The sequence below is a fragment of the Buceros rhinoceros genome, unplaced genomic scaffold (assembly GCF_000710305.1).
Source record: "Buceros rhinoceros silvestris isolate BGI_N320 unplaced genomic scaffold, ASM71030v1 scaffold17376, whole genome shotgun sequence".
Lineage (NCBI taxonomy): Eukaryota > Metazoa > Chordata > Aves > Bucerotiformes > Bucerotidae > Buceros > Buceros rhinoceros.
The window spans coordinates 1,526-22,451 of NW_010418286.1; the positions used below are offsets into that span (position 1 = coordinate 1,526).

At 43.1% G+C, this 20,926-nt stretch overlaps 1 protein-coding gene across 1 annotated transcript in view; it reads left to right on the top strand.

Moving 5' to 3' along the window:
• Nucleotides 1-1,117: 1,117 nt before the first annotated feature.
• CRYL1 (crystallin, lambda 1) overlaps nucleotides 1,118-20,926 on the top strand; it is a gene marked incomplete at its 5' end in the record, with an annotated part of 44,988 nt that continues 25,179 nt past the window's right edge. The window contains 3 exons of the mRNA XM_010138491.1: nucleotides 1,118-1,225; nucleotides 10,157-10,283; nucleotides 19,943-20,104. Of these exons, the coding sequence (XP_010136793.1) occupies nucleotides 1,118-1,225; nucleotides 10,157-10,283; nucleotides 19,943-20,104 (397 nt within the window). The remainder of the gene's footprint in view (nucleotides 1,226-10,156; nucleotides 10,284-19,942; nucleotides 20,105-20,926) is intronic.

The window sequence follows — 20,926 nt, forward strand, 5'->3', positions numbered from 1 at the left end:
GTTTCCTGAAACTTCCTGTTTTGTTCCTTTTTTTATGTTTCAACCAAAGGTTGAACGTGTTCCTGTTTTCTTCTTCCTTCTTTTCTCATCTGCCCTGTTGCTTTATCTCTGACTTTTACTCCCCTCTTTTATTGATGGCCTTGCATCTCCCAGTTGCCAGAGGTTGCTTAGGTTTAATGCTCCGGGTACAGTGATCTTGGAAATGAAGGAAGTGCCTGTAATTATAAAACCCCCACTGCAGCACTCATGGGTTTGGAGATCCACGCCTGACTAAGAAGGTTAAATAACCTGAGATCACAAAAATTAAGCTTGCCACACTGTTCTTCATTGCTTCTGTGTGAAGAGACTGATGCCTGCTATAATCTGATGAAGTAAAAATTTGCGTTGCGTTAGGAGATGTAATAAAATTGTCAGTTACTCTGAGTTTTCTCTATGTATTTCTCAGTGATGTGACTTCAACGAAAGATGTAGGCAGACAGGACCTGCGTGCCTCCAGTGCGGTAGGATACTTCACCTAAAATTATGGGTAGCGTAGAGGTTGGTGGGTGGAAAAGCAGTATCAGACCCATAGATTGTGGGTTTTTTCCCTTTTCACGTGCTTATGGCACTTCCTGAATTGTAGCGGACTAACGACTTTGGTAGCTGGGCCTGAGGTTTTTTGATCATCTCTAAAGCAGGATCTTGAACTCTTGGACCAATGGGCTGATGTCTGTCTATAGATTACGAACTGCAGATGAGTTTTAAAGTTCTAAAAAAAAAAAATCTCTTTTATTTATTTGCACACACCAACACCAGCTTAACATTGTAGTGGACAAAACTTCTGATATTTGAGTCTAGTGTCCCAAAGCAGTGGTCCTACTCTTCTGAATTCTGCTGGCCTTTCTCTGTTTTGTCTTTTTCTTCCATGTTATCTTTCTTCTGGCTCTCAGAGAAGCTGCTACACAGCAAGCAAAGGATTTTTTGCTGTTAGAAATGTTTCTTACCAATATAGAAACAATCTTTTAATGTAATATTGCAGTGTCCAAGCTCTGTTTTCCTTCTTGCACTGCTTGTCAGACCCCTTTCCCCCAAATAAAATGCTTCTTTATTAACTGGCTGATACTTATTTTCTTTTCAGTGGACTCATTGGTCGCAGCTGGGCCATGGTGTTTGCTGCTGGAGGCTTCAAAGTGCAACTTTATGATATTGAACAACAACAGCTAACAAGTGCACTGGAAAACATTCGGTAGGTGACCTGCCTTGAAATGAATGGCCCGTAATGGAGCTTGGGTTTCTCTAATTACGAATAGACAGCCCCATCTTTCTGTTTAAGGGACCGCAGATTTCAAGCTTAGAAGAAGGCTTTAAATTAGAAGTACAGCTCCTATTAAGATCAGAAGAACCTTGTTCCCAAGGCTGTCAGTGACACTTCTGAAGAGCCCTTTAATTCTTACGTAGTGATTTAAGAGCTTAAGTTTAGATCCAAATTCTTGAAACAATGCTTACTGTAATTAGATTATCCGTTCATTCATGGCTTGGCTTCGCAAATGAAGATTTGGGAAGGGTTTTCCCCACGCTTTACTGCAAGTGATGAGTGCACCCTTCGGGCCTGCGCGGTGGATTTTTTAGGTGAGGTGCAGCGGACACCCCTTGCCGTGGGGAAGGAGCTTGCGTGCCCTTGTGAGGTTGAGAGCTGTGCTGGTGGTGGCGTGTGCCTCCGGTGGGGTCTCCCAAGCCAGACAGGTCTCAGCTGAAGGGTCAGACACAGTGTGTCCACGGGCAGGATGGGCTCACTAGGTTATCTATAGGCTAAGCTTAAAATACATAACATAAGAGGCTTTGTTTAGAAAGACAAAAAGACTTTCAAAATGGAGGTAGGTTAATACGGATGGCTGAGGAGCCTTGTGGCAGTTATTTAGTATTTTTTAATTTTAAAACTAATATTTTTTGAGTCCCAGAACAGATTGCTAGTTCCATTAATGATGCAACTACTGATCAGCTATGGCAGAGGCTGGGAAGCATCTTTAGAAGGAGCAAATCTGAGAGCATGAACACGAGAACTATTGCACTGGTTCAGACCAACAGTCCTCCAGCCCTTTACTCTGTTGCCCTGTGGCACTATGGCTAAAGCCACATGCTTTTACTACATGATAGAGCCACAAGTTCAAGGCCTGCCTGTCTGCTCCCCTCCCCCAAACTTCAGTGCCTTGGAAGTTGCTTAGATTACACATTAGTTGTTAGAATACACCTTCAGTAACTTAAACTAGATTTTCTCCCAAGTATTTCTTTAACCTTCTCTTGAACCTGTGTAAACCCTGTCGTGGCCTTCTTGCCAAAGGACTTTGTGTTCTGCAGGTTTACCGCTCGCTGCACGAAGCATTGTTCCCTTCTGTTTGTTTTAAACCTACCCCCTCAGTTGCTTTTTTTGGCTCCTAGTTCTTGTCTTAGAAGGGACAACGGCTCAGTGGTTCTATTCACCCTCTTGCTGGACCTGAAACATAGCTTCGTATATGCCTGTAAGAAAGAGAGAGTGTGTTCGTAGAGTGGTTCTGTGGACAGTCTTATGTTGCTGTATCAGCATGCATTTCTAAAATTCGGGTTACTCCATGATCAGCATCGGCCTCCCTTCAGGATGCCTTGAAGTGAAATACGTCAGCCAGTATGGGCAGTAAGCTGCACCTCAGGAAGGGTTGTGGTGTGGAGTGTCCTGGCTGATTTCTGTAACAAGGCTTACAGCAAGGAGGAGTGTCTTCAGGAGACCCTGTAGTTCAGTTGAGTTCAGAAATTAAACAGTATATGAAATTTAGTGAAATTTGCTCAAAAAAGTCTTGATAACGGAAGAGGTGGGAAAAATAATCTCTCCTACAATTTATTTTGAGTTTTTTTCTTTCCCCAAAACTCTCTGTCCAGGTAGATGTTTAGTCAGACTGACCATCTGTGTTGCTACACCTGGGTGACAGTCACTTTTGGTTTTTGCAGAATTGCTGTCACAGCGGTAGCCACAATGAGATTCTGGATTATTGCCGAGATGGCAGGTCTGCATTACTAAAGACATTTCTGATAGCAAAATGAGGACTTGAGCCTTCCAAGGATTTTGGCTTAGAAAAGTGAAGCATAAAATGTCATGCGTAACAGAGTGCTGTTTGCGTGCGCCTGCCCTGTCCCATAGCAGTTCAAGGCAGGTTTTGCCTTTTACATAAGGTGTTCTCCACTTATAATTAACTTGTGTATCTTGGCTGTTGTGACATCCTAGTTAAGAAGCCTAGTTTCAGGACAACACTGCTTTTGTGACAAGAGTATAAGCTATGCAGTTCCTTCAACCAGTATTTTAATGATCGTATCTATCAAAATACAGTCAAACTTGAACTTCTTTGCACAGATTTCGTAGCACACAAGCTGCAGTAAATTACTTGGAGTTACTGATACTTGTGTAAGAGCTGGAGCTTGAGCAGGTGGTGAGGGCTGGCAGGACAGAGCAACTCACAGTGCCAGTTGGTGGCTGCTGCTCTGGACTTGCTGGGATTCGCTTTCATTTTTCTCTCCAAATAGCTAGTACTTTAGGGAAGTTTCTAGGCTTAGTTTTGGGTCGGTTTATTTTAGTATTGAAAAGTACTAGTTCCAATCTAGCCTGCAGTCTGTGCTCTTAGTGTATGGAGGTGCTCTACAAATGAAGGAGAAACTGGAGAGTGCAGAGGACTGTTTTCCTTTTCTAAAAGGTTTCTTTTCTAATGGTTTTCCTTTTCTAGAACAAAAGAAAATGGGGATTTTAGTAGTAAACAACATTCACTTTTTTCCTAAAATAAAAAAATATTTTCTCTTTTGATAGAAATTGCACTGAAGTATTTATTAACTGGTTTACGTGGTAGATTTTGTACATTGTACAAGTATATTGACTTGTAACTTGTTTTGAATTTATATGAAGGGCATCTCAGGGTTCAATAAAACCTAATTCAACTCTCACACAGTAGTAGATGGGTGGCAGTAGTCCTTCCAGAGGACTGGAATGAGTCTGAGATGGACCTAGAATGATCACAAGAGCCTGCATGTATCTCTGTGGAAAATCTGAAATGTACTCTGTAAGCTTATTCAAAACACTTGGTTATGGGTAAAAAATAAGGTTAAAGTGGGGAATTTGGATCCACTGAAACAAGTGGAAATACAGATCATGTTCCCACAATATCAGTAGACCAGGTGTAGAAAGGAGAGTGGATTTACTGCAGTCTGACGTGGAGTGATGGATTTACTGCCCACCTGCCTGTTGCCAGACACGTGGCAGTCAGTGCCCCGGCACACAAAACGACCGCCCGTTGGGGGGTTGAACAGGGTGTACCAGTGGCGTTATTAACCAGTGCCTGTTCTAATGGAACAACCTTTTCTTCTGCTGAGGAAACAAACTAATGAACGCTTATGCCACGCTTGACCTACTGGATATTTGTTGTAGTAACCTGCCTGGGAAAACGTAACTTCTCATACCTGGTATGCTTGCTTCTGCGTCAGTGTGATTCTGGTGTGGATGCAAGATCACTAAACTTTAAAATAACGAGGATTAGAAAAACAAGTAGTACTCTATTCCTGAAAGTGACCCTAAACCACAAGATGCAGAAATGCTTTAGTGCATGGCCCCCCAAACCTCTTTGGGACTCCTGCAATATGTAAATTATTTTGAATAGTTACTGTGCTACTGTTCTAAGCATAATTATGCTGCTGACAAAGATTGGTTGATTACAGTGGAAATGCAATATTCCCCCCCCCCATTGTAACCAGTTCATATTTTTATCTGGAATAGTTTTTGCATATATAATGAAAGACTGTTGCAAGGGGAAGAAGCTTAGATGGCTCTGATGAGGACTCCAAAGCTTGGACATTTGTGCAAAGAAAAATCCTGTGATTTCTTTCTAGAAGTAGATGCTGGTTAAATATAGTATATACTTAGATACAAAAGTGTATCTCCTCCAAACAGGAGAAGATAGGAACAGATAAATATATATAGGTAACAGATAAATATATAAAAACCAAACAGTTGTATGCATGAAGGATATAGCTAACTACAGAAAACCCCCCCCCATAGATCTCAGATCTCAGGAAGTAGTCTCTGCTAAAATATAATGGCAAGATTGTCTCTAAGGCTAATGACTATATTTCACTGCACTAAACAATAAATTTATACTAATTCTTTTCTATCTTCTCATCCTTCCCTTCTTCTCTTAGCCCAAATAGAAAAATCTTCTGGGACAGGTTGAAGTTGACTTTGTAAAGTGGTAGTTGCATGTAGGGATACGGGCACGTAAAATTACTGTGGCGACTTTTATTACATAGATACAAATGAAATGCTGTGCTAGTATCAACATGGAAATGTTCGGTTGGATGGGAAGCATCTTTGATCCTCTCTTTATTAAACAGTAGGGACCCTCTCCCTTAAATTAAAAGTGATTTAACTGAAAACAAATTTTCAGTGAGTTTTGTTCTCCCAGAATGGGCTTCCACAGAACTCTGTGCTCTGAAAACTGATACATGGCGCAGAGGCTGCGTGGTGCTGAATCTGATCTCAGAAGTGAGGCTGTGCGGTGAGAAGTACTGGTATGTCAGCTTTATTGGAGAACAGGTTGCTCTTATGGATGTTTCAGAGCTGTTAGGCCTTTAAATTGGAGCCAAGCAGTCTTGAGATCAGAATGTCACATTTCCTCTATTCACTGAGTATTCATTTAACTACAAATTTTATTTTACTTCATATCTGGTAAAGTGCAGCATTGCACTGGACAACCTGAAGTTTTTCTGTGCTGTAGGAGCAGAGTTGCTATGAAAAATGAGCAAGACACAGGAGGTAGAAAAAAGAGTAGCATCCTAACCCCTGGCCAAGGGAAGTACTCTAAGAATTCTGTGCTGTTGTGAATGGGGATCTGGAACTCGTAATGGAGTGCCTGGTGCAGGGCAGACCATTTCTGTGCCTCTGACTTTTTCATGGCCAGGCTTTTGAAAGACGTTTCCCCCATAACTCAAGCTCATCATCTTTCTTTTTCCAGGAGAAGCGTAGTCTCTTTAGAAAACCCATTTGAATATACCTTACTTCTTGATGTCTGGTGGCTTGTTATATTTTACCTATGTATAAAAATGGGAGCAGCTGGTTGGATTGGTTTTGTGGCAAGAGGAGTACACTGCTGCAGGCTTTGCCCTCTTTTCCTAGCTCATGGGATGTTCCACAGCTGTGTGGTTAGATACTTTCCCAAGGCAGATCCCTCTCCCAGTCTGTATTCCAATCCCAGTGCTGTATTGTATCACTGCTCTACCTGTACCAAGGGCAAAATGCAGCTTGGCTTAGGTCTTCCTTGATACTTCTGTGTATCTCCATTGCGGGGACAATTTCTAACTAGACAATTCTTTTCAAAGTGTATTTTGGTATTGAGTGCCTGATGCTGGCACATCAGGCTTGTGCTAAATCATAGGCTTGATTCCACCTTTCAGTTTTATCTCTGTCCCATCTGCCCTGCAGAGTGCAATGAACTAGCTGGGGAAAATTGCTTCGTTTGCAGAACTAACCAGAGATTGTGGTAATAGACTTTGGAAGGAGATAGGTTCCACCTTTCCAAAGGTTCTGCCCATCCATTCCATAATTGAAAACTCTCCAAAGGGAAATGTCTTCTCACCTCACTCCTGTGTGGCAGCCAGTCCTCTGGGCCACTAGAATATACGAGATAAGACTGATTTTTGCAATTACAAAGGCTGCATTTTGAGACCAGTTACAGTGTTGACATTTGCCTGACATGCCAAAGTAGCAGGTTGTCCAAAAAAACCTGGTGAAATCTGCATCCCTGAAGGCTTTCAAGGCTTGACTATGCAAAACCAAGGCTATCTGAATCTGGTGTTAACAGTATTTCTGCCGCAGGTGCAGTCTGGCACCTTTCAGACAGTGTGTCTGTGACACTGAGAGACCCAGGTTTCAGGCTGGCTCTGCCTAGTCAGGAGCAGGGATGTGAGCTGTCAGTCTCTGGTTTAGGTAGGCCTGCTTTGGCTTTGATGAGAATTTCTGTCTTGAACCTAAACAAAAATTCAGAACCACAGAAAACGCTTCCTAGTGGGAAGGTTTCCTGGTGTAAACTTCTCTGCTTTAAAGCCAAGATGCCAAAAGGATTTTGACAAACCTAATGAGTGAACTTATTTGGCTTGCTAGATTTGGAGACAGCATTGGAATTGATCTGAGGGTAAAAAGTGACTTGTAGTGAGTTGCATTATGAAATTTTCATTGTGGAAAAACATAATAACCATAACTGCATTTTCCAGCTACAAAATCTTTGCTCTTGTTGCAGCATCCAGTTTGCATAATGCCAGCATAAACATCCTGAGAGTGCCATGAGTGGAAAACAGTTTGTGTCTATGATAATAGCTTCAGGAGATCTCAGAACTTTTATTGGCTTTTGTGCATTTTTAAAATTTTTTTGGCTTAGATATGTCCTAGTACTTTGCTTTGTGCCTCTTCAAAACTGGGTCAAAGGCAGATGTGCAACTGTCCTTCGATATACTGCTATTGCTGTCAATGAAATACGGTGCTGGATCTCTCTTGTCTGGACAGAAACATGCATACTTTCGAGTTCCAGCTTGTCCTGCTGTTTCAAGAAGACAGTAATGTGTAATAGCTTTGCTGTTACGGTGTGTTGTGTGCTTACACTTAGTCTGGGGAAAGCAGGAAGAGGGAAAGCAGTTGCTAACGCTTCCAGATGGCCGGTTGCAACTCCCTATCTGCAGCTTACTGTTTGGCCTTTTGTGCATGGTCAGTGAGCCGGTCCCAGTGTCAGGGGTTTTCAGTTGCCTGCTTGGTCTGTGGAGTCTCGGGCTTCATGTATGAGACTGTGATGTGATGTTTTGTTTAGTTGGTTTGGGTTTTTTTGCCATGCCAACTATCCTCTCATTTATCAGAGAGCGCTAGGGTAGTGCCGTGACTGGTTAATAGCCCTCATCTCTGGGCAGTGGTGGTTGGCTAAACTTGTGAAGAATAGTGTTGGTGGTGTCTTCTCTTCCCTCCCTTCTCCTTACTGGTTTGGGCAGTAAGGTTGAGATTAAATGGTCTTCAATCTTGCAAATATTGGCTTGTTGCAGTGATGTGTGCTGAATGCTATGACTGCCCAGTAGCAGCTGTGGATAAAGCTGAGGCGATGATTAGGTGAAGAGTATGGATTAAGTATTAATGTCACTTGCAAGATCCTTCCATCAGACTCTTCAAGCTGTGCACATGATACAGTGGCAAAGCGAAGTCCTGTGGCGTGGGCTATGAACGTGGCTGCAGTGACCTCGTCAGTCATCCTCAGGGATGGCAGACTTCAGGGATCATCACCCTTGAAGTCTAGACTGCTTTGAGTAAAACGTCATCCAGCAGAGGTCAGTGGTGCACTGCTGTATGTGCAAACCAGTCTGGTTTGTGCCTTAGTGTAGGCAAGTATGGGGGGACGCTCCCTTCCTTTCCCTCACTTCTGTGGCAATCTAATGCCCCAGGGAAATATGAAGAGCATTTGGAAGACTTAAAATCAATTTATGGAACAAAACAACCAAAATGTCAGTAAATATATTGGTGAATGGACCCAAAGAACAACAACCCCCTGCAATGCCAGAGACTTGGAGAAGAATGGCTGGAAAGCTGCCCAGTGGAAAAGGACCCGGGGGTGTTGGTCGGTAAGCCATCTGGTAGGCAGTCAGCTGGATATGAGCCAGCAGTGTGCCCAGGTGGCCAAGAAGGCCAACAGCATCCTGGCTTGTATCAGCACTAGTGTGACCAGCAGGAGCAGGGCAGTGATTGTCACTCTGTGCTTGGCACTGGTGAGGCCACACCTTGAGTCCTGTGTCCAGTTTTGGCTCCCTCACAAGAAGGACATTGAGGTGCTGGAGCAGGTTCAGAGAAGGGCAACGAAGCTGGTGAAGGATCTGGAGAACAAGTCCTATGAGGAGTGGCTGAGGGAACTGGGGATGTTCAGCCTGGAGAAACAGAGGCTGAGGGGAGACGTCATTGCTCTCTGCAACCACCTGAAAGGAGGTTGTAGTGAGGTGGGTGTCAGTCTCTTCTCCCAAGTAACAAGGAATAAGACAAGGGGAAATGGCCAAGTTGTGCCAAGGGAGGTTTAAGTTGGAGATAAGGAAAAATTTCTTTACAGAAAGGGTATTGAGCATTGGAACGGGCTGCTCAGGGAGCTGTCACCATCCCTGCAGGTATTTAGAAGACCTGCAGATGCAGTGCTTAGGGACATCATCTAGTGGTGGACTTGGCGGTGTTAGGTTTACGGTTGGATTCAGTGATCTTAAAGGTCTTTTCCAAGTGAAATTCTATGATGTAAGGAGGCATGCAGAAAGAAGCCAAAGCTCCACAAATAGATTAGTAGGAGAGAATAAATAAATTTATTTATTTTTCCTGCTGCTAATCCTTAGCTCATTTTCCTCCTCTCTTCAATTCCCCAATTTTTGTTGTATAATAATAGAAGGCTCACAGGAGTTCTGGCTTGGGGTAGCTGCCAGATCTAACTGGGATTGATGGCTGCTTCAGCTCTAGTTTTAGCTGATTGTGATCAGATAGTTTAATCCCAGTTAATTTCTGTGGGAATTGTGCCTCTAAGGGACTTCAAACAATTTTGAAAATGGCTTGCTTGCTCTGGACTTCTGAGGGTTTCAGTCTGCTGAGACTTTCTCAGAGAAGGTGGCATGTCCAGCCCCAGCAATGCTGTGTGCTTGAGCATTCACTCCAAGCTCTGGCCTCTCAATTCAGTAACCACTGGAATTTTTGGCACTTGCTCCGTAGTCAGTACATGTATAGCTTATATGTTATTTGTATTTTTTAAGAACTGGCTGTATGGAATGTATTTATTTCTGTACAGTTAAACAGTGTTCCTGCATTGAGGCTTCATGTTAAAAGAGCTGTTGTTTGTAAAACTAGATGAAGTGTATTAAAAAGACCTCTCTTCCCATTAAATTTGAGTAGAAAAACTCTTGTTGATCCTGTACCAGTGAAAACAGGCTTGAGTGGGTGACAAGTTTGCAGGTAGGAGTACGTCTTGGAGCTGTCTGTGCTTGAAGAGAAAAAAAGTCTTTATATGCAGTGTCATGGCAATAGAATAGTGCTGCTGGTTTGTTAAGAAGCTTTTTTAAAAATTAATGGTGGCTTAACAATGATAAAGTACTTAAATGCATGTGTTGTTTCTGCCAGCAAACAAATGAAAGAGCTGGAGGAGTCGGGATCCCTGAAAGGACCCTTGAGTGCAGAGCAGCAGCTGGCTCTCGTTAGCGTCTGTACAGACCTGAAGGCAGCAGTAGAGGGTGCTACTTTCATTCAGGTAAGCAAAGATTTGACAACTCCCAGCAGACAGTTTAGCAAGATGATCCAGAGCTGTGGTGTATGTGGGCAGTGCAGAGTTGCACGTCCTGACCCCACAAGGACAGTTGTGCTTGTTAAAGTTCTTTCTGGCCTAGTATCCTGAGCTTATCTCTTAGGGAACACCACACATTCTAGTGCTGGGGATAAAACATGTTTCTCCCTCTCCAGGTATCCCGGGGAGGCAGGAGGTATGGCTGTGCCCAGGGGCGACGTCTGTTCTGGCTGTGGGGGAGCACTGTAGCCAAAAGCACCTGTCCCATGTAGTGTTAGAGTATTAAAAACAGGCTTGATACATAGGGCTGGAATCTGTGCTGCTAAGTGACACTGGGACGGGGAACAAAGCTGGCTTGCTGGACTTGGTAGTCTGTGGCTGCTTAACCATTAGTGTGCTCACTGGCATGGGCATAGTTCAGGGAATAGGTGAACTTGGGACCATTTCTGGGATAAAGTACGAATGAGTTTGCATTGGACTTGGCATCTTCTACCCTGCGTGATCCCCCAGTATTCTGCAGTTGTACCATTAACTCCACGTGTATGGGTACTGCCCCCAAGACTTCACAGTGTATACTGTTCCAGGCTGTAAATCCCACAGTCTGCTTAGCTGCAACACAGCCCTAATAATAAGTTGAACTAAAATTTCCAGACCTGTCCTTCCTCCCAAGTTGGTGAGGTGGAGGGGGAGAGAATGAGTGGCAGAGCAAAACCTCATTCGGTCAAGGTGTGAATGCACTATAGATTTTTACAGTGATAATACTATTTCGTGTTCACCTCCCTCCAGATCATGAAACTCTAACCTGTTACTCCAGTATCTCACCCCTTCATCAGTAATGAGCTCAGAGCTTGTCAGTTCATATTGTTGTTTTCACATGTGTTGCCCACCCCTGCTGAATTTATTCTGCAAATTTATTGTCTCGTTACTTGGTCCTGTAAAGTCCTTTCACAAACATTTGCAGCTGTGATGATGATGACCGACTTAATTTTATGAGCTCACGTTTAGGTCATTTATGAACGGATATCACAAAGGGCACAGGTATCTGTGAAACAGCACTGGTCAGCATCTTCCACTGAGTAAGGACTGACTGTTCTTCCTACCACCTGCTAACTGTCTCTTCACCACTTACTGTCCATGAAAGGACCTTTTATCTTACACGTAACCAGTTAACTTCCTTGGAAGTCTGTGCTGTTTTTTGTTGTAAGACTTCTGAGCTTTCATACCGACTGTATGAGCTACGTGACTCCTGTGCTTGTGCTTGCTGCTTGCTTTGGAGAATTCTGCTAGGTCTCTGAGCTGGGTCTTCCCTTTCAGAAGTTGCTTTGATTCTTCCCCATTGATGCGATACTCATTTGGGGCTACCCTTTTCTCTTAACTTGCTTGACAGAGACAGCGCTTCCAAGCTCGTTGTTGAGATCTTTCCTGAAGTACCCTTAGAAGCTGCATCATGTTTGCCACTCTCCTGCTTTTTGGTATCAAAATAGTGTACGTTCAGGATTTTTTGAGTGAGCACTTGTATATCGTCGTTACCGAGTTGGGTATTTCCACCATGTTAAAACATGTCCTGGTTCTTGGTTCTAGTTGCCTTCTCCTCTGTCATATGACTTCTTCAGCTTCTTCCACTTTGAGATAGACCCTGGGAGTCCCCAAGACCAAGGCTTCGGTTTTCTGCAAGGATTCGCAGGAGAAACAAAACAGTTGCAAAGAAATCACTGTTCTGTGTGTGTTTTCCGGATGATCCTTCTGAACTCTGATCATCTCTTGGTCCTATGCATTCTTCTCCAGGCATTTTGAAGAAGGGAAAAAATTTTTTTTAAATTATTTCTCCTGTAAATTGCAAGGTGGGGATGGGGTGGTGATGTGTCCTTTACCTTGACAAATGAAAAATCCTACATAACCGTGTTCATTTGGGTACCACCTCAGCTTTGTGAAGGCTGCGTTCTTGTTTCCAGTAAACCCTCCTAGTTCTGCCTGATTCATTTTGCTCTTTCAGGTGTTTCTTACTACCTGGCATGTCCATATGGTGTCTTTATTTTCTCTCTATGCTCCCTGTAAGGATCTGATCCTTCTTACTGCCAACTTTGCCTCTCCTTAGCATCCTCGCTTCTAATTTATTATCTGCTTTTGAAACTGAGCCCAGCTGTGATGGAATTCTTGTCTCTTGTTGCTCTGCAGAGATGTTGTATTTTCGAGAGGCTCTTCAGCAGTAAGATTTTTGAACGAGGTCTTGAATGCTTTAGATTAAATCAAGGGCTGTGTCATCCTTCCCTTCCCACTATCAGGTTATCCATGAAACAGGCATCAGGCAAAGAAATTTTGAGTTGGAAGGGACCTGTGACAGTCATCTGGTCCAACCAGATGTTGCAGGACCGACTTCCATCAGCTTGCTCAGGATTTGTGCAGTTGAATTTTGAATATCTCTTAAACTTCCAATCTCTTTGTTACAACATTTGATTACCCTCGTTGTGCAACTTCTTTCCTAATATCTAATTGGAAATTCCCTTCTTGCAACTTTAGTCTCTTACCTCTCGCCCTACCAGCATGGACCACTGGGAAGAATCTGTGAGTTCCCTTCAGGCGGTTGAGGACAGCAGTGTTGCATTGATAGTCCTTGAATAGCAACAATCTACCTGGGGTGTTTCAGGCTTTCTGGTACTATTTTATGTTCCCTTAGTGCTTTTGATGTCTCTCAACATGTAGCTGTTTAGCATAAAAATAAATTCAGTAGCTCCGTCATGCCCATGGGTAACAAATAGTGTTGGGGATATTAGCTCATCAGTTTCAAACCATAGCATCAGCTTTTGGTTTCATATAAAACACAATGCAAGCAGGCAAATTGTTTGAACAAGTCTTTAATTTGCTTTTGGGAGGGGGGCAGAACAGACATAAAAGAATCTTAATTCTAGTCTCACAGCCTTATTTCAGCAACGAACAAACTCCTTTGTGGATGCACCGTATTAAACTTCAGAAACATTGCCTAGTGCAGCTTTCAACCTGGAGGGACAAAATCAACTAATCGTAACTTACGAGTGCAAGTGTTCTGACTTCGAGTTACTTAAAAAATAAAACATCAGTAGCATTAATGTTGGTTGATGTTATATCTGTTTGATCTATTTACTCTAGCTGGTGCTATATCTATTTGCTGACATAACCTACTGATTAACTTGTCAGACGACTTCCATGAGAACTGCATTTCTTTACCCAGCTTTCAGCTGGTTAAATCTTAACTTCTTTTCAAATTTGGCCTTTGCAGAATAAGTCCCCTTCAAGCTTTAAAAATTTCCTTGATGTTTGTGCTCCTTGAACGATTTCTGCAGAGAGTTGCATGGGACGTAACTTACAATGAATGGGGTGAAGTAATAAAAAGTAAAACTTCTTAAATAGCATTGGCGCAGATGTAAAGGTAAAAAAGATGCAAGAAATAATTAGGACTGAGTAAGAAGAGAATTCAGAACAATGTCATGAGACTCTAAAAACAATGTGTGTCTTGATGTATATTATTTTATATATTCCCTCTCCTGAGTGTGGTGGTTGGGGTTTTTTTTGTTTGTTTGTGGTTTGTTTTTTTTTCTTTTTGAAAAACACCTTGGTTGGTGTGCTTTGCATCAGCCTCAGAAGGAAATTGGTTTGGTTTTTGCTCTGAAACTGAGTATTTGCAGAGAAAATGATGAAAGTGGTCTGTTGTAGATCTTGCTGACTCTTTCATCTCTCCCAGTTAGACATATTTTGAAAACCAGTGTTACCAGCTTAAAAACAGCTTTCAAAAAGCCTGGTGATGCCTCAGAATGGGAAACCAGCACTGACTTGAGAGCCTTGACAGTAGGTGTCTCATGTCTCCTGTCATAAAAATTTGTCTTTGTCTGCTACCAGTTTCTGCCACCAGCTTTTGTTTTCCCGATGGCTTTCAAGTACCCTTTTACTTCTGGGAATGAGGGAATGTCTGCAGACAGCAGTGGGTGAAGATGTCTTCAGCTGCCCTGAGCTGATAGGATCCTGGTTTAGGAGCTATGTTAATGATGTACCTCTGTAAATCCAAAGCTTTGGGAAGGCAGAGTGAGCAGACACTGCAGCACGTGGCTGCTTCTGCACTGGTCACTGGTCAGCTCGGAGCACTGGACAGACAAACATGGGTCTGTTTGTTCTTAGCTGGGTAAGTATAACCTTAGGCCTGGTTTTAACCTTCTTATCTTAAAATCCGACCTGAGGCACCAGAATTTATGTTTTTGGCTTCTGAGGGAGCTGATTGTAAACATGTGACCTAACTTGCTGTCTTTGTAGGGGTTTTGAGAAAACTCTTTTCCTGATTTTAGAGTTTGAAACAGTCTGATCTCAGAGACTTGCTGTAAAATACTTTGTCAAGTCAGTGTTTAACTGAAAGGCAGTATTTGGGTAAACAGCTTGTCAGAGTCACTGCTGTGATGCTGCTGCTGAATGGACTATTGTCCTTCCAAACTTTCTAACATTCCCCCCCCATCTATCCTGTGCATGTAACAACTGGTGGTGTCTACCATTACAAACCTGAGTATGGTTGTGGTCCCCATTGTAGGAGGTTGTCATTGCCATAACTGTCATCCTGCCCAGCAGTTAATCCTGCTCTTCTTTCAGTGCTCCTTGGTCTCCTTTCTAGGCCTGTATCTTATTTCCATTGCCTTTCCTAGATCACTTCCCCTGTTTTTCAGGGTGGATGGGATCACAGAAGAAAGATCAAAGAAGAAAACAGAGAAGATCTGATCTGTTGAGAGGGGATGTGGGGAGGAGGATGTCAATCAACCTGTTTGAGATCTTATTGCCCTTCCCTAAGGGAACAAAAAGGATCTTCATCTCATCTGTAGCAGCCTGATGAGCTTGTCTGTCTGTCTTTTCCCAGTTTTGTAGGACACATGAACATCATGAAAAAAGATGAATCGCTTCATGGCATGATACTGACACTGGATCAAGCAAAACTTGCCTTCCTTTGTTGTATGTTTTAAACAAAAAACCCACAGACAATCCACCAAAACCCTTTCAAATCTGCGGGTTTAGAAGAAGTAACTCTGGGAACTACTACTTCCTCAAATCCTGTTTTCTATTGCGTACTAACGGCTGCACAGACACTTGTAATTCAGTCATTTATTCCGAGCGGTATAAAATGACAGTAACTTGATATTTTTATTGCTTCAGTTCCTTAAAAGGGTATGTTTCTGAACTGTAGGAAAGTACAAAATGTTTCCATCCAAATGCTGGATTTCACCTCACCGAAGTGTTATTTACTTGTACAGTATCGTGTGTTAGAAAGTCTTTCATGTCACTCAAGAGGTAGCGATTGAAGAAGCATCAGATTTCACGCTGGTATGAGCTCATAAATTCAGGACAACTAAGAATTTATCACTTCAGATTTCAAATGAGTTACAGCCCTAACTTAATATTTTTTTAAAAAATAGATCAGTGTGAAAGTACTGGTGCTTTAACTGATGCTCCATAATAAGCTTACTCATCTACTGTCCTTTAGTGGATGGTTTTGAAAGCTATTAAAGCTTTCCTGAATATGGACTTGTATGAGAACAGTGTTCCAAAAGCCAGGCACTTGTAGATTTGCTGTAAGACATTTCTGTACCTACATTTTGAATGGAAATTTGCACAAGTTCAAACCCTGTGAATCACAGTTAAACTCACACAGCGGGGGTTCTTCCCCCTTGCCCCCTCCGGTCCCCTGCTTCTGAGCAGAACAGCGTATGAGAAGTCCTACCCTTTATCAGAAGATTCATGTTTCCCTTTGCTGCCCTAACAACTAGAGAATTATCCCAAATCAGGCTGGAAAGAACTTAAGAGGTTACATAGTCCAACCCCTGCCCCAAGGCAGGGTCAGTCATAACCAGACAACTCTCTGTCAAAATGGAACAGCCTGTTCTTAAAAGCCTCATGCCACGTGATCCCTTCTCCTCCCCTGCGCTACGTGTTTTGCTGGAGTGCGTACCTACCCCGTAGAAAGTCTGTAAGTGAAGCCCCAGGATGTGACGCTGCCATGCCTTTCTCTTTTATTTATATTTTTTTACAATTGTGTCCAATGTGGCCCTGTCAGTATTAACAAAGTGCCAATATGCTTTCCAGCTGAAGGGGCTGCAGGTCCTTAGCGTGGTTCCTTACCCTCGGCTTACAGGATACCAGTTCTTGTTCAGGTTTAAAATAAAGTCTTGGTTGCCAGTTGGAAGTTACGGTTCAGGATTAACAGGACTACCAGTGAGGAAGATGTTGTGGTGGCTGTCTGTTACAGACCACCTGATCAGGAAGAAAGGCTACCTTCAGACAGCTGGAAGAAGTGTCACATTTGCAGGCCCTTGCCTTCATGACAGGGCTTCAACCACATCAGGATCTGCTGGAGCACTGTCCTGTGCACAGGGGAGCACAAACCGTTCAAGAGGATTCTTAAATGGATTCATGGTAATTCCTCCTGGCTGAGGAGCAGAAGAGGGGACGTGTTTTGCTGACTTCATATTTAGACACAATGAAGAACTGGTTGGAAGTGTGGTCAGGGGGAAGACTTGGCTGCAGTGACCGTGAGATGGTGGAGCTGAGGATCCTGGAGGAGAAGTAAGACAAAAAGTGGGATCGCAGCCCCAGATTTCAGGGGAGACGACTTTGGCCCATTCAGGCCAAAACCTGCTTGGAAGAATCCCATGACATGGGACAGTCTCAGAATGAAGAGGGGTCCAGGAGACCTGGCCTAGGAGAGCTCAAGATTGGTCTATCTTCACTTGCAGGAATCTACGTTATCATAAGTCTTCATATTGAGATTGCCAGGGAAGAAATGTTTTCTTGATTATGTTTGAATATGCAACAGACAGAATCTAGTCAGGAAGGTCACGTTGTGCAGCTGTGGCCTTCAAACTTCTTTATTCAGCAATTCCTTACGCTTGGTGACGACCGTCAGACTCCATACTTCCTACGGAGAGGGCTCAGTGCTGTTACCTGTGGCAGCATCTCTGGGTGCTCTTTCAGAAAGTGGCTTGCTGTTATTGAATGGTTGATAATCTTTGATCTTCTCCATGGCTTTCGTCTTCTACGGCCGTGCTTGGTTAGGGCAATACCACTTATTTTAGAACCATAACGCTGTGTTGCAGTGCTTCGCTTCAGGCCGTGCTTTGTTTCTTTCACTCCCGGCGCTAATAAATCCATGGCTTTGGCAGTGATTCCCATCGCTAGTGTAAGAAGACGATATTTTGCAAGACAGTGTTTTGGGAAGTGTTTTCCTGGAAGGTGTTGCAGAAAGATTCCTAGAAGATTGTTGTACCTTGGCATATCTGAAAATGAATAGGAAGAACCTGGGTAGATGCCAGCATTTAAATATAGGTAAATGAAGCTGTGTGCTTAAATGAGCATAGATGTGTGTGGGAGCTCAGATGGTGGATAGATGGTGGGAGAGGCCTCTTCAAAACCACAAAGGCACAGGATTTAAACAGATAAATCTCCCTGGCTTTCTGTGTCCCAGCATTCAAGGGGTTGTGAGAGCGCAGCTGGACCTCAGTCGCCTTGTCTGAGTATCAGTGTTGTCTCCTAGGGAGAGTGTCTAGCTTGTGTTTATCTTTGGGTAGTTCTTAGGAGTTGATAGGCTGGTCAGGTAGCTGCTAGGCGTTCTCTGAACGTGTATTTGAATAGTGTAATGCCTGTTACCTTTAAGCCTTTAATTCAGTACAACTCTTCCAGGAGATGGGTTTTAAAATTAACATCCACCATATTCTGATCAGGCTGTTAAAGAAGTCTGATGAAGTTTCCACGGGATGTCAGAGGAGCAGCAACCTTGGTCAGGTGCTTAGGCTTTGGAATACAGGTGTACTGTTCCCTGCAAACAAGAAGTGTGAGCTCTACAAAAAGGGCACAGAAATATACGGTGTCACTTAAAATGCGTAGAGGCGTATGCTAACCTTTCTGTGCTGATTCTTTGAGAGACTGTGGTAGCTTTAAAAAAACGTATCTTACCTGCTCACTGTTTGATCTTCAATTTCTCAGGGTAAGCAGAATAGCTTCAGACCCCTCCAGGCTCTGTAACTGACAGCAGGTGAGGTTCCTCACTGTTTCATGGATTGTTTAGAGCTTAGTTTTCCCCCCATTCTTCAGGGAATTGGTGTCTCTGAGAAAATAATTCCATGCTTGATGAGGACAGAAACTTTATTGCAGCGATCCAACAATCTGAATACAATTGTGACACTATACAAGCAAATGGCCTATTCAGAAACCTTACGTAACTGCAGCAGGTTTGAGTTTCCAGCAGATTTGAGTTCGCCTTTTGGAGTATCATCTGATGTGAGAGGACGCTTAGGGTTACAGGTCCACAATAAACCTATTCAGAGCAGCGCTTTTATTAGCTTGCAGAGTTCTCTTCATCTCTGGCTTTACTAAAAGAAACTATTTAAACTTAACCAACGAGCAGGGCTTCTGGAATTATAAGCAGCGTATCGTTTTGTTTTGATAAGGCTGTCTGTTACTCTGGGCTCTATCTGGAGTTCTTAAATGACCTGGTTTATCTCTTCTGCATCGTGGAACTTGCTTATTTTTTAAGACTTCAAATTACTTTTAACCGATTTACTGGGTTGAAAACTCTGGCCCTGGGCGTTCCTGCCCAGTCTGTCTGAAGCTGCAGGTAATACTGAGAATTTTTGATTAGAACTAAATATGTAGCCTTTTTCCCTACCTTGTGTTCAGTTCAGCATAACAGGGAGGGCAGAATGAAGTACTGACAGGTGGACAAAGGTTAGAGTTAGAACAGAGCACATATTTTCTTTGTGCTTCAGAGGGAAAGCTAAGGTTTTGCAAGTTTGGGATCCTGTTTGAGTTTTTTTAAACCCTTACAAAAAACCACAGAAAACAAGCTGGCTTTATTCCTGTTTTCTTCTCATAGACTGAAGTCTTCCCTGTTGTTTGTGGGATCACAGTAGTTACTCTCCCCTGGCCTCGTTGCTCCCAGACTGGTGGGCTTCTGCATGCTCTCCTTCAGGCAGCTGCTGGGGATAACTTTGAAATTCTAGTGACTGTAGGTTGTGGCTCTTGGCTCTCACATGGGAAATTTCACACAATACTGCAGAGCTGAACATGGCCAGTAGCTTTGGGGAAGTTGTGATAGCGTGCACTCTATTTCAGAAATCTCCTCGAGTTGAAATCAATGGAGATACTCAAGCTTTTTAAGTGTGGCAGAGCAGGTTCCAGGACAGCACTTTGGAATCTTCTTCCATAGTTCTGGAGGCTGTAAGTTTTTCTTTTGAGATACACCTATTCATTTCCTTCTTCCCTGAGAGAGGACCATGTGAGTCTCTTAAAAAAAAAATGGAGACCGAGCCTTATTCTTCCATACCGTGTTACTGTTATCTCTGTGCCTGAGCAAACGTCTGTGTTTCAGACAAAGCAGGATCATGTGTTTGTGTTAAATCCCCTGTGGTGTGTGGTGGTCCATCTTCTGGTGTAGAGAAAGTCTTGGGCTGTCCATTTCTTTGTATGTGGGAAAGTATTTTTGTGTGGTCTGTCTAGGCTGATTGATTAAAATACATGGTTTGGGTTGAGTTCCTAAGTGTCAGGGTGGGATCAGTGAAGTCTGAAATATATGGATAAATCCTACTGCACGAGAAGACTTCTAATACTGATTTTTGTTTTTACTCCAGGAATGTACTCCGGAGAACCTGGAACTGAAAAAGAAGATTTTCGGTCAGTTAGATCTTATTGTTGGTGACAATGTTATCTTGAGCAGCTCGACCTCCTGTCTCGTACCCAGCAAATTGTTCACTGGCCTTAAACATGTTAAGCAGTGTATTGTGTCACATCCTGTAAGTATGATGGCGTGTTTTGGTTTTGTGGTGGTAGTAGTACAAGTGTTTAACTAAACTGCATCCCAAACTCTTCCCTGCAGGCTGAGAGATACGGGAGGATGGTTGGTGCGCTTGTGTGCCATCATTAGTGTGCAGGGGCCTGGCTTACCAGAAGAGCTTTAGTTTGGTCATTCTGTGAGCAGAGCATCTACTGAATTGAGAGGATGTATGCACGTTCTGCGCTGTTGGCTCAAGATATGTTCTGTATAAGCTGTTGTACTCATAGTGTGTGTTGCTCAAATCTGCTGGCTCTCAAAATGTAGGAATTCTGTGTTTTGAAGACAAACCTATAAAATTCCCTACTTTCTTCTTGTGGCGTTGTTAAGCTTTTCTAGTTGGCGTTGTTAAGCTTTTCTAGTATCCTTTTTCAGCTGCTGTTGGGTCACAGTAAGGATCCGAAGAGTGACCTACATGTGCTCGTCAGGTAATGCTGATGAAAGATGCAAGCTTTTGACTCTGTTTTCTTCAGGCATCTGCTGCAGAAGCAGTATGTCTGCAGAGGAGAAGCAGGTGGATGAAACGGGGCAAGTTGTACTTGGAGCTGAATTTGCATGCTGTGTGACCAGCTGGGACAGTGCAGTGAGGCAGAAATGGCATGACTAGAGGTGGCAGCAAAACCTCAGAATGCTGAAGGGCACTCATAAGCCTCTGTAGAGGTCCATGTGGGGCTGCCAGACAGTAGTTTATCACATCTGTCCTCAGCATGGAAGAGCACTTTGTCTTGATAACTGGGTTTCTTATTGCTTCTGTTCTTCACTACTCAATAGCTAATGAATTTAT